Consider the following 14,013-nt stretch of genomic DNA (forward strand, 5'->3'; position numbering starts at 1 on the left):
CAAAATAAAATAGCACTCTTTTCAGGGACAGGCTAGCAGGAGGAGGAAAGGGGTAGTAAGGCATTTCTGGATTTCTTCACTTCTCAAGCTTCAGCATGGGACTATCTTCAGGTCCTGGGATCCGTGGCTGCCATGTTGGATGTGGTTAATTGGATGAGTGTGCACGTGCATTTTTTCCAGCATGTCTTACTTTCTTGCTGGGCTCCATATAGGGATGCATTACAGAACAGTCTTCCCTGGACTCTGGAGGCTCAGGACAGCCTAATTGGTGGCTTCTCACACAGTCGCTATGCAAAGGCTGTAGATTGCCTCCCAGGTCATGGTACTGACAGATGCCAGCCTTCGGGGCTGTGGAACCCACTGCACTCCATCCCATTCAGGGTCTTGGATGCCCTCTCAGTGGAAATGGTCAATCAATGGTTGGAGCTCAGAGCCATTCAGCTGGCTCTAGTGCACTTGCAGTCTGGAGGGTCAACGGTCCGAGTCTTCTCCAACAAATCAATGGCAATTCTCTGGCTCAGGAAGCCCACCTTCTTTTTCTGTGGGTGGTATGCCATCTCCAAGTGCTCTCAGCAGTGCAAGTGGCGGGAGTCGACATTATTCAGGCTGACTTCTTCAGCAGACAGCCCTTGGATCAGGGCATCTAGGTGCTGGCCCCAGTGGCATTCTGAGCCATTGTGTGGCGCTGGAGCAGTTCCCGCTTTGACTTCATGGCCATGGCTAGGAACTTGAAAGCAGCTTGATTCTTCAGTCAAAGGTTCGAGCTCAGAAGCCAGGGTTTCAATGCTGTGGTGCAGTTATAGTCTCAGGGATTCTTCTTAAATGTCTTCCTTCCCTGGCCCATGATAAGCCAAGTCTTTCGGCAGATCGTGGACCCTCCGGACTGTGTCATAATGGTGGTCCCAGACTGGCCTCGCAGGCCAAAGTACGCAATTCTAATGCGTCTTCATTAAAGTTGAGGCCTTTTGTGGAGCGTCCATCCTGACCTACTTCCACAGGGTTCAGTCTTGGCACTTTTTTCTTGTTCAAGAAGTTGACTGCTATATCTACTTCTGCTATGGCATGGAAGATTTTCCAGCATTGGTGCACTCAAGACTAAGCGGAGCCATATTCCGCTTCAGTTTTGGTGGTACTGGCCTTTTTTCAAGCTGGTCTTGCTCAAGACCTCTTTGCGGCGTCCCTTCATGTCTAAGTGACAAGGCTCTCTTGTTTTCGAGCCCGGGGACATTCTTTGTCTTTGGCGTCTTGCCCTGACATTGCCAGTTTTCTGAAAGGGGCTCTTTGCTTTGGACCACCGATTAATCTGATGTTCCCTTCCTGGGTCCTCAACCTGTCTAGTCTAACCAAGACTTCCTTTAAGCCCTTTGGGGATGCTTTCCTCATGGACTTGATGCTCCTGACATTTTTTTCTGATCGTTGTTCCATCAGTGAGTCATGTCTACGGACTCCAGGCTCTTTCTTGCAGTGAAGGAGAGACAGGACTCTGCCTTTGGGTCCTCATTCTTGAGGGTTGGTGCAGTAAGCCCACCTTAGCTTTTCAGGGACATCTTTTGTATATCCTACTTGTCTAGAATGTCTCACCTATTGCACTGGAAAAATAGATTATGTACTTACCCTGGTAAGCTCTTTTGTCCCAGGACAAGCAGGCAGCCTATTCTCACATATGGGTGACGTCACTGACAGAGCATCGATGCGGAAGCCTCGCAAGCAGACTTGCTTGAAGAAACTAGAAGTTTCGATTCAGCTGCACCGCGCATGCACAGGGCGCGCCTCCTCAATTCTCAGTTTTCCACAGAGCCGAGAAGTCCGTCTTTGATTCTCTGCATTTAACTTACTTACTTCATGCCTTCTCTCACCGCGGTTTGTGTTATTTTTCTTCATGAATTGCTATACTTACTTTATTTTATTTCTAGTTAAAAAATAAAGAAATAAAATTTTTATTTCTTCTGTTCGGCTGCTGGGGCAGGCCGCTTGGCCGCAGCCCAGGGGCTTCGACCTTGCTGCGGCTGTTTTTCCTTCTATGTCCCAGCCAGCTACAGGCTTCAAGAAGTGTAGCCAGTGCCAGCGTGCGATTTCTCTCACGGACCCGCATAGCAGGTGCCTCAAGTGCCTTGGGCCACAACATCACCCGAAGTCGTGCGAGCACTGTGCTACTCTTCAACCTCAAGTCCTTAAATGTCGTCTACTTTCAGTGGAGAAGCTCTTCCAGATGGATTCGACCACTTCCTCGACTCCGAAGCCAACCTCGGTCTCGCCTTCGACCGAGGGCCCTCCTGCCTCCACTGCTTCGACCTCGAGCCTCATCAGATCTTCTTCGTTTGCAACGGCTCTTTCTTCGACAAAGTCTGCTGTATCTTCCCCTGTATCCTCAGGTCAGATAGCTCAGCAGACAGTTCCACCGGTGGTGCTGAACGTGCCTAACACTTCTAAGTCGAAACACATTTCCACTGCCTCGGTGGAACCTCCAGCCAAGGCAGGTGGTCCGGTTTCAGACGTGGATCCATCCTTGCCGGCTTCTTTCCAGACCATGTTAGAGCAGCAATTTGTTTAGTTCCTCATCAAAATGGGACCAAAGCTAGCTACTCTAATCCTGCCTGGGCATTCTGCAGACTCCCGCGAGGTTGAGCCTCTTCCTTTGCCTCAGTCTGAGCCAACACACTCTATGCAGGGAGCAGAGTCTCTGCGAGTGGTCTGGCATCTAAGCACGTGAAGCAAGGAGCAGAGTCTTTGCAAGTGCCTCGGCAGGAATCCTCACACTCCATACAAGGAGCAGAGTCTTTGGGAGTGCATCGAGATTCCTCCATCAAGCCTCTGGAGCTTCGATCCACAGCCTCCAGTCCTATCCATTCTTTGGTGGCATCGGCTGCTTCTCTTTCCAGGCGAAGTCTCATCGATCTTCGAGATCTGCTTCCAAGCACCATTCTCACCGACGATCGAGACCTTCCTCGAGGCATCCTTCCAGGCATACTTCTTCTAGAGAGCGTCTTTCTTCAACTAAGCCTCGATCTACACCTACTTCTACTAGACTGCTGACTCCTCAATCGAGTTCTCCACTTCCACACCTAGAAGACTCAGCGGTTTTGATTGCCTCCTCCAGATCTCCCTATTCTTTTCATGCCTTTTTTCCAGCCAAAGCTTCATCTTCGACCCAGGCTGCCTCAACGTCCTCGAGTCCTCGACGCAAGGTATTACCGGATCAGCTATCTTTCTCCTCTTTTCTTCGTCAGATGGCTGTTGACTTGGACCTTCAATTAGATGCTGGTTCCAAATACTCTAAGGAGTATCTCGAAGTCATGCATCTTCCTCAACCTCCGGCAGAGTCACTTAAGCTTCCTCTTCACAAGCTTTTGTCTCAAACTTTTACCAGATGCCCGGAGACTCCTTATGCAATTCCAGCTGTTCCAGGAAAATTAAACTCCAGATATAAAACTCTCTATTGTAAAGGATTTGAGAATTCACAATTATCTCACCAATCCCTACTTGTGGAGTCTTCCTTGAAAAGATCCCATCCTTCCAAGGTTTATGCTACCGTTCTTCCTGGAAGAGAAGGGAAAACTATGGACAAATTTGGACATCGCATCTATCAAAATGCTGTGATGTTCTCTAAAGCCCTCAATTACAATTTCCATTTTGTCACTTATTTTGAGTTCCTCATTGCTCTTTTGCCTAAATTTCTTAGTTATTTAGATACTCAAAAGCTCTTTGAATTTCAAGAAGTCATCGCTTCTCTATCACAACTCAGATTACATCTACTTCAGTGTTCTTATGATGCCCGGGTGGCTGCTTGTTCTGTAGCAATGCGTCGCCTTGCCTGGCTTCGTACCATTGACATGGATCCTAATTTTCAGGACCGCTTGGCTAATATTCCTTGTGCAGGCAATGACCTCTTCGATGAATCTATTGAGGCAGCCACCAATAAATTGTCTGAGCATGAAAAATCCTTTGCTTCTATTGTCAGACCTAAGCCAAAGCCAGTTGCTGCCAAGCCTGCATGCCCTCCTTCTATTTAACAGAGGCGTTTTGCTCCGAGGATGGCTCCTTACACTCGCCCTCCTCTTAAGAAACAGCAGAATCAGAAGCAGCAGAAATCTCAACCTTCTGCTGCACCTAAGGCTACACAGCCTTTTTGACTGTTTAAAGCAGAGCATAACCTCCAGCGTTCTGTCTCTCCCCTTTCTTCCTCCTATTTGAGGTCATCTTCATCATTTTTACCACCGATGGAAGACAATCACATCCAACCTCTGGGTGCTGTCCATCATCAGGGAAGGATACTCTCTTCATTTCACTCAGGTTCCACCAGAGCTTCCTCCAAGACCGTATCCTTCCAGTCCATCCCAGACCACCCTTCTTCAGGAAGCTCAAACTCTGCTTCATATCCATGCCATCGAACCAGTTCCTTTGGAACAGCAGAACAGGGGTTTTACTCCCGTTACTTCCTTGTTCCGAAAAAGACGGGCGATCTGCAGCCCATTCTGGATCTCAGGGCTTTCAACAAATTTTTAGTCAAAAATTTCGAATGTTGTCCCTGATATCCCTTTATCCCTTCTAGATCAGAACAACTGGTTATGCTCTGTGGATCTCAAGGAGGCCTACACTCATATTCCCATTCATCCGGCCTCCCGTCACTATCTCAGATTTCGGGTGGGGAATCTGCATTATCAATATAGAGTGCTGCCCTTTGGCCTGGCTTCCTCTCCCAGAGTGTTCACCAAGTGCCTAGTAGTGGTAGCAGCTGCTCTAAGGAACTATGGTCTTCAGGTATTCCCCTACCTGGACGACTGGTTCATCAAAGATTCAACATCTCAGGGGGTTATTGTAGCCACCCAACGGACTACGTGGTTCCTACAAAGTTTGGGATTCAAAATCAACTTTCCCAAATCCCAACTTCAGCCCTCTCAGAATCTACAATTCATCGGAGCTGTTCTAGATACTATCCAACTCTGAGCATTCCTTCTGCAACAACGTCTGGAAGCTCTCCTTCAACTCTGTCTTCCCGCTCTTCCATCTCAGAGAGACACATGATGGTACTCCTAGGTCACATGGCCTCCACAGTACAAGTGACTCCTTTTGCCAGACTTCACCTCAGAATTCCTCAGTGGACCCTGGCATCTCAGTGGACGCAGGTTTGCAACCCACTTTTTCGACACATAACAGTCACTCCTTCATTGAAGCAGTCTCCGTTGGTGGATGCTCTCGTCCAATCTCTCCAGAGGCTTGCTTTTTCAAATGCCCCCCATAAGAAGGTCCTCACGACAGATTCTTTGACCTACGCTTGGGGCACTCATCTCGATGGTCTCGGTACACAAGGCCACTGGACCAGTACGGATCGTCAATGTCACATCAATCTGTTGGAACTCAGAGCAATTTTCAAGGCTCTCAATGCTTTTCAACTTCTTCACGACCAGGTAGTCCTTATTCGGACGGACAACCAAGTCGCCATGTATTATGTCAACAAACAGGGAGGGATGGGATCTTCCTCCCTTTATCAAGAAGCTCTGAAGGTTTGGGACTGGGCAATCTGCCACAACACCTTCCTCAAAACTGTCTATATCTAAGGGGCGAAAAATTGCTTGGCGGACAACTTGAGTCGTCTTCTGCAACCTCACGAATGGACACTCTATTCCTCACCTCTTCATCACATTTTTTCACAGTGGGGAACACCTCAGATAGATCTCTTTGCAGCTCCCCACAACCACAAACTGCCTCAGTTCTGCTCCAGGATATATTCTCCTCATCACCTCGAGGCAGATGCTTTTCTTCTAGAATGGACGAATCTCTTCCTGTATGCATTCCCTCTCATTCTCAAGACTCTGGTCAAGTTGAAGAACGATCATGCCACGATCATGATCATGAAGAATGATCATGATTCTGATTGCTCCTCGGTGGCCGAGACAACCTTGGTACTCCCTTCTACTTCAACTCAGCAGCAGGGAGCCATACCTTCTACCAGTTTTTCCATCTTTGCTTACCCAGAGTCAGGGATCTACACCTGACAGCTTGGTATCTCTCAACATAACTCCTCTTCAGTTTTCTCAACCTGTCAGAGACATTTTAGAGGCTTCTAGGAAACGTACCACTAGACAATGCTATCATCAAAAATGGACTAGATTTTCTACATGGTGTTTTTCTCATGATAAGGAGCCTCAACATTCCTCCTTATCTTCTGTTTTGGATTACCTTTTGCACTTATCCACTTCTGGTCTCAAATCTACATCGATCCGAGTCCATCTCAGTGCAATTGCGGCTTTCCATCAGCCAATTGAAGGGAAACCCCTTTCTGCTCATCCGGTGGTTTCCAGATTCATGAAATGACTTTTCAATGTCAAACCTCCTCCTGTGGTTTGGGATCTCAATGTTGTTCTTGCTCAGTTGATGAAGCCTCCATTTGAACCAATGTCTACAGCTCATCTGAAGTATCTCACTTGGAAAGTGGTGTTTCTCATTGCCCTCACTTCTGCTCGAAGAGTCTGTGAGTTGCAAGCTATAGTTGCTGATCCACCTTTCACTGTCTTCCATCATGAGAAGGTGGTCCTTCGTACTCATCCTAAATTCCTCCCTAAGGTGGTATCGGAATTTCATCTCAACCAATCCATTATTCTTCCAGTGTTTTTTCCAAAGCCTCATTCTCATCCTTGAGAATCAGCTCTTCATACTCTGGACTATAAACGTACTTTGGCCTTTTATTTGGAACGCACCTAACCATACAGAACTGCTCCTCAACTTTTTGTTTCCTTCGATCCAAACAAGTTGGGACATTCTATCTCTAAGCATACCATCTCCAACTGGATGGCTGCTTGTATTTCCTTCTGCTATGCCCAGGCTGGATTACAACTACAGGGTAGAGTCACAGCCCATAAGATCAGAGCAATGGCAGCTTCAGTAGCTTTCCTCAGATCTACACCTATTGAGGAAATTTGCAAGGCTGCTACTTGGTCCTCGGTTCATACTTTCACTTCTCACTATTGTCTGGCCATTTTGGCCAGAGAGTATTACAAAACCTATTCTCTTAAATTGCCAACACTCTCACCATCCCATTCTGGTTAGCTTGGAGGTCACCCATATGTGAGAATAGGCTGCCTGCTTGTCCTGGGATAAAGCACAGTTACTTACCGTAACAGGTGCTATCCAGGGACAGCAGGCAGCTATTCTCACAACCCACCCACCTCCCCTGGTTGGCTTCTCTGCTAGCTATCTAAACTGAGGAGACGCGCCCTGTGCTGGGCTAGGGGAGTGGGCGACGAGATGGCAGATGAAGTTCAATGTAGAGAAATGTAAAGTTTTGCATGTAGGAAGCAAAAACCCGAGGTACAGTTATACAATGGGAGGGATACTATTGAATGACAGTACCCTAGAAAGGGACTTGGGGATAATAGTGGACAAGACAATGAAGCCGTCGGCACAGTGTGCAGCAGCCGCCAAGAGAGCGAATAGAATGCTAGATATAATCAAGAAGGGTATTACAACCAGAACGAAAGAAGTTATCCTGCCGTTGTATTGGGCGATGCTGCGTCCGCATCTGGAGTACTGCGTCCAATATATATGAGACCTATAAGATCATGAAGGGCATAGAGAAAGTGGAGAGGGACAGATTCTTGAAACTCTCGAAAACTACATGAACGAGAGGGCATTCGGAAAAGTTGAAAGGGGGCCGATTTAAAATCAATGCTAGGAAGTTTTTCTTCACCCAATGGGTGGTGGACACCTGGAATGCGCTTCCAGAGGGCGTGATAGGACAGAGTACAGTATTAGGGTTCAAGAAAGGATTGGACAATTTTCTGAAGGAAAAGGGGATAGAAGGGTATAGATAGAGGACTACTACACAGGTCCTGGACCTGTTGGACCGCCGTGTGAGCAGACTGCTGGGCATGATGGACCTCTGGTCTGACCCAGCAGAGACACTTCTTATGTTCTTATGACTCAAAACTTCTAGTTTCTTCAAGAAAGTCTGCTTGCGAGGCGCGGGTAACAGCCACCGTGTCATTCTCTACCAGCTATCACTTTAAATGTGCAACATAGCCAGTTATCTGTTAGCCACTAAACGCTAATATTTAGCAGTCATTTCATGCTGAATATCAGTGCTTAGCTGGCTTAGTGCTATTTAATCAGCCATGAGCCATTCCTGGCTGGTTAAATAGTGTTGAATATTGGGCGGACTGTGCCTAGAGGTTGGTGACTTTGCCATGGAAGATTCTGTTCTTTGAAATGCTTTGTGTTTATGGCACCTTCCAGACATAGTGCTTGTACTCTTTCTGACTGTGATAAGGACTGAAGCATACTGTAAGACAGAATGAACATCAAAGTTTTGGATCCTTCTATTGTATTCTGGGCACAGTCTAAATCCTAACTTCAGTAATATTAAATCTTCTTTTTTCTAATCTGAGGAAGAAGGGGTTACCTTTGAAAGCTAATCATAAACTTCATTAAGTTAGTCCAATAAAAAAAAGTATTACCGTATTTTCACGCATATAATGCGCGCATTATACACGATTTTTACAAACCGTGCGCGTTATAGGTGTGAGCGCGTTTTACAACTTTTTTTTTTCATTCCGATCCGGCATCCCCCCTGAGAATCTTGGAGAGAGCGAGATCAGGAGGCTTTGAGCATGCGCAAATGCTCAAAGCCCAGTCCAGCCCAGCACAGGGAAGAAGGAGGATCTCCCTGCACCGCACAGCCCAGCCCAGCACAACGAGGGAGGATATTCGGGCACTGGCACTGGCACTGGCACGTCCTGTGCATTGGTGCTGGTGCCGGTGCCCAATCGGGTAAGAGATGTTTTGCGGTACTGGGGGGGTTGTAGGATTGCGGGGGAGGGGGGTGACGCGAGCGGGGGGGAGGAGGCCGGTTCGCAGGCCAGAAGAGTAAGCGGGAGTGGGAGGAGGTTATAGCAGCATGCGTGGTATACGCGTATGCGTGCTATATAAAAAATTTTTTTACAGACATGCTTTGGACCCGCGCGTTATATGCGTGAAAATACAGTATATTTTTTTCCTTTATGTTTTTGTTTTATTTCTACATATTACCTTGAAGAGTGGACTAACATGGCCACCACACCCTTTCACTCAGAAACAAAAGAAGCAATCAATGAAAACAACTATTTAGAGGTTTACAGGGGATAAAAACATAAGAATACCCTTACTGGGTCAGATCAAGGGTCCATCAAGCCCAGTAGCCTGTTCTCACAGTGGCCAATCCAAGTCACTAGTACTTGGCAAAAATCCAAAGTGTAACAACATTCCATGCTAATGATCAAGGGCAAGCAATGGCTTCCCCCATGTCTTTCTCAATAACAGACTATGGACTTTTCCTCTATGAAATTTCTTAAAACCAGCTACGCTATCCGCTCTTACCACAACCTCTGGCAATGCGTTCCAGAGCTTACCTATTCTCTGAGTGAAAAAATATTTCCTCCTATTGGCAAAGCAGAAAAAGAACTTAGAAATCTGAAGAGACGGAAACAGTCCTAGCTGCTCTAACCAACTACTTCCTCCAACTATTCTCCCTGGGCAAAAGCGCCCTAGTACTCCAATTCGACCTAAGCAGCGCTTTCGATCTGGTCGACCATGATATTATGCTCTGTTGCCTTGACTCCATCGGCATTTCCGGCCAAGTACTCCACTGGTTCTCTAGCTTCCTAACTAGCCGTACCTATCAAGTCCACAGCAATGGAATCTTCTCCCATCAATGGCGTAATTCCTGTGGAGTCCCACAAGGCTCCCCACTCTCCCCCTCCCTCTTTAACATCTACTTGGCACCTCTAGCACGTACACTAGCTGATTTAAACCTTAAATCATTCATCTACGCTGATGACATCACCATCATCATCCCCTTAACTTCACTCACCCTACAGACGGAACAACTCACATCCTCCATCCTCACCAAATTAGAACAATGGACCTCACAATTTAAATTAAAATTGAACACCGAAAAAACCAAAATCTTCCTAGCAAGCCCTTCCCACAAAATAACAAACACCTCCATAAAATTAAACGGCCTAGATTATCCTATCAACCCCTCCATAAAAATACTCGGAGTCATCCTAGATAGATGCTTAACATTAAAAGACCATACCAATGCCCAGGTCAAAAAATGCTTCTGTACCCTCTGGAAACTCCGCACTATTAAACACCACTTCGACCACCTCTCCTTCCGCTTACTGGTCCAATCATTAATCTTAAGCACATTGGACTACTGTAATATCATATACCTAGGAGCCTACAAAAACGCCATCAAACGCCTAAGAATAGTACAAAATGCCGCCGTCCGCCTCATCTTCGGCCTCAAAAAATATGACCACGTCAGCCCCTATTATGCTAAACTCCACTGGCTGCCGGTGGAGGCAAGAATCACCTTTAAATTCGCCTGCCTCTGCTTCAAAACCTTAGCAGGCTCCTCACCAATCTACCTATCCGAACACCTTGAAATTGCATGCCCCTCTTGCACACGAAACACCTACCTGTTCTCCTTCCCCTCCATGAAGGGCTGCCTCTACAAAAAATTCCTCGACCGATCTCTAGCATTCCAAGCGGGCAAATGGAACAAATGCCTCTCTACCCTCATCTCCAATTCCCCCCACTATCAAACATTCCGGAAGTTAACCAAAACCTACCTCTTTGACAAATTCCTCTGATCAACCCTCCCTCCTCCCCCCTCCCCTCCTGACCTCTCCCCCTAAACCCTTACTACCTCATGCAACACTGCAATCTGTAACGCCGCTGTACCTAACTATAGCAATTGTAACCGCTCTGAACATATAACCTAGCTGCCAAAATAACTTCACAGTATATTTATTGTCAAAAAATGTAAAGGTAACCTGACCGAATTTGTATTGTCCAAAATGTAAATCTAACCTTAACGAAATTGTAACATCGCTGTAAATGTACAGTCTCTTCTTCTGTTAACCGCATAGAACTTCCATGGTAATGCGGTATACAAGAATAAAGTTATTATTATTATTATTATTACTTTATTTTCAGAACTTTACATAAGTTTTGAGTGAACAGTTTTTGTCCTGGTGCCATCAGATGACATCACCTACTTGTGTGCCTGACTCAGTCTAGCTTGTTGATGGAAAATACATAAATGATTGAGGATTCTTGTTTGACATCTTGTATCCTTTTCTAGGACCAATGAGGCAATCTTGCTGGCACTTTATGAAGCAGTGCATTTAAATAGGAACTTCATTACAGTATTAGCACAGGTTGGTCTCGAGTTCTACCTTTGCTTGCTTTAATCAAATCCTAAAATTTTATGCTTGTCGACCAATGCTGTTGGATGTCTACGGGTCTGTAGTAGTAGGAGGTACTATTGAAGGGGAGATTCTTTAAACAGTGCTGAACCTTAAGTTAATTGAGAAACACTATTTTCTTCTGTTTATTAAATCTTAAAAAATTAATAATGTCCAATTCAATTAATGTTATTATATTCTGAATAAATCTAAAAGTCTCCTAAAAATTTTCTAAAGCTGGACTTAAAATTAAAATATCATCCGTATAAGATATGACAAATACTAGTCAGCCATTCCCTCAAAAGGCTCATATACAAGTTAAAAAGTAACGACAAAATTGGTGAGTGTTCTTATGTTCCTGTGGAACCCCACAATCTGCCAACCAAAAATCAGAATTGGAATTAGTTCCTTTTAAACAATATCTTCTTTTAGTCAAGAAATTAAAAAAACAAGTCAACACCTTACCACCCACTCCCACAGCACTCAATCTATTCAACATTACGTTGTGATCTATTGAATCAAATGCTGCAGAAATGTTAAATTGAAGCAGCAATGTTTGTTTACCAAAACTCATAATTTTTCAAATTTCATAGACCAAAATTAACAATAAGATTTCTATGCAGTGGTGTGGGCAGAAACCATGCTGGGCTGTATGTAAACAACCTTTGGAAAATATTAATTAGAAAATTGTTGATATACCACAAATTCTAACAATTTGGCCTGCCATAGAATATCAGCCACTGGATGATAAAATTCAATTTTACTTAAATCAACATTTGATGCTTTTGGTGTTGGTGTAAATATAGGGCTCCTTTTATGAAGCTGCGTTAGCGGCTTCAGCGCATGTGACTTTTCATCACGCGCTAACCCCTGCATTAACCTAAAAACTACCACCTGCTCAAGAGGAGGTAGTAACGGCTAGCGCGGCTGGCAGTTTAGCGCATGGTATTACACGCATTAAACCACTATCGCACCTTTGTAAAAGGAGCCCATGGTATCAGTAAGCTGAACAGGATATACCTCTTCTGTTAACACCTTATTAACAAAATTAGTCAACCAGTATAAAATCTCATATGGAACCAATGGCAGTACAACAGCTGGACAAATATCTAAAACTCACAATTTGCATGATAATTGCTACAAAACATTTAAAACTTGATGATGTACTTTTGGTATATACAAGAGATTCCTTGTTTCACGGAGCTTGTAATCTAGTAACATAGTAAATGACGGCAGATAAAGACCCGAATGGTCCATCCAGTCTGCCCAACCCTACATGCTCCAGTGTTTGCTTTGATTACCTACTGTTTGTTATTCTTGAGTCTGTAAACTTGGCTACTTTGCATAATCTATAAAAGCTCACGTTTAAATATTTGTATTGCAAATGGTTATATTAAATTTCCTCTCTATTTCTAGAGCCATCCTGAAATGGGGTTGGTTACAGTACCAGTCAGCCCTATTCCAACTCCAACCACACCACTTGGAACCACTCCACCTTCTTTAGATGGTAGGATGTTTTGCCTATGCTTTCCTTCATATCTAAAGAATTATAGTACTTTGAGATAAAGGTCATCTTACAAGCCAATTTTTCTAAATATAGAATATTACAGTGTGTGTAACAAAGTTTAAAAGGACAATCACCATTAATGTCAATGCATAAAAATAAAAGCTTAGGAGTCTTACATACAGTATTTTGAAAAATTTCAATATTTAATACAAAACATAAAGAGGATGGCCTTCATGGTTTCTATCAGTTCCAGAAAACCATAATACAGTGCATGTAATAATGTCATAAAGCTTAATGTTGGAGGAGTCTGGTTGTAATGTTAGAGAGAGGTAACAAGGGTGTTGACAGCCATCTTTTAGCATAGTAATAGATATTAGAAAAGGTTTAAATCATGAAATCCTTAGATGCTACTTGTAAAGCTGAAAGAGTACTTCATATTGTACTGACCTACATATCCAGTAGATCTTATCTAAGGATCTTATGCTTTTTAGTTCCAGAAAGTGTGTAAACAAATCTGAGTGTATATCTTGAGATGCTTTCAAGAAATGTTATGGGTTGAAAAGTAATTTAACATTTTAACTTTAAACATTTAATTTTTTTTAACTGTTTCAGTTGAAATCCAAGGATAAAGAACACATAGACTTCATCAGACATTGTTAAAGTTCTGCCATTATTTAGCACAGCTAGTGCACTCAGATTTGAAGGAACATATTGTATGGCAATGTGACAGACAGATCACAATGTGTGTGCTTTTCCTTCACCCATTTTAATTGATTTATTGCACGCTGAGATAGAAAGAGTGGTAAATGCTTGGAGTATCCTCCCAGGTCGGGTGGTGAAGACTAAAATAGTAACAGAATTGAAAAGAATAGGGATAAGCACAGAAGATCTTTGGTTTATAAAATTGAAGGCATAGAAAAAGTATCAACTAGTAGTATATGTTTAAGTGTTTTACAATGTCATACTTGACTAATTGTTTCAGTGGAAATATAAAAACTGTCGTAACTGAGTGTCTGGCAGGCTGCATGTTCTGTAATAACTAGAGGTCCTAGAAGAAATTTGGGTACTCATAGTCTGACATGCTATTCAGGGACTTAAGAAGCTAACTAACAACAATATCTGTTCAGATTAGACTTAAGACCTAGCAGGAAAGAGCTGGATCTGTCTAGAAGACTATGCAGGGCACCCAGAATTTAGATGTCTCACCTATGGCTGCACCAGTGAAGTAGCGAGGGTGAGAGGTGTCTTGTGCGGTGGCGCGCACCCCCCACCCTCTTCTCT

General features: G+C 44.2%; 1 protein-coding gene across 5 annotated transcripts in view; it reads left to right on the forward strand.

The window, feature by feature from the left end:
• The window catches only part of ARMH3 (armadillo like helical domain containing 3), a 284,642-nt gene that overhangs the window by 106,853 nt on the left and 163,776 nt on the right, over positions 1 to 14,013 (forward strand). For all 5 annotated transcript variants that reach the window (XM_033941140.1, XM_033941139.1, XM_033941138.1 and 2 more), the window contains exons 13-14: positions 11,123 to 11,198; positions 12,642 to 12,732. In XM_033941140.1, the coding sequence (XP_033797031.1) occupies positions 11,123 to 11,198; positions 12,642 to 12,732 (167 nt within the window). The remainder of the gene's footprint in view (positions 1 to 11,122; positions 11,199 to 12,641; positions 12,733 to 14,013) is intronic.

This window comes from Geotrypetes seraphini, chromosome 4, assembly GCF_902459505.1.
Source record: "Geotrypetes seraphini chromosome 4, aGeoSer1.1, whole genome shotgun sequence".
In the NCBI taxonomy this organism is placed as follows: domain Eukaryota; kingdom Metazoa; phylum Chordata; class Amphibia; order Gymnophiona; family Dermophiidae; genus Geotrypetes; species Geotrypetes seraphini.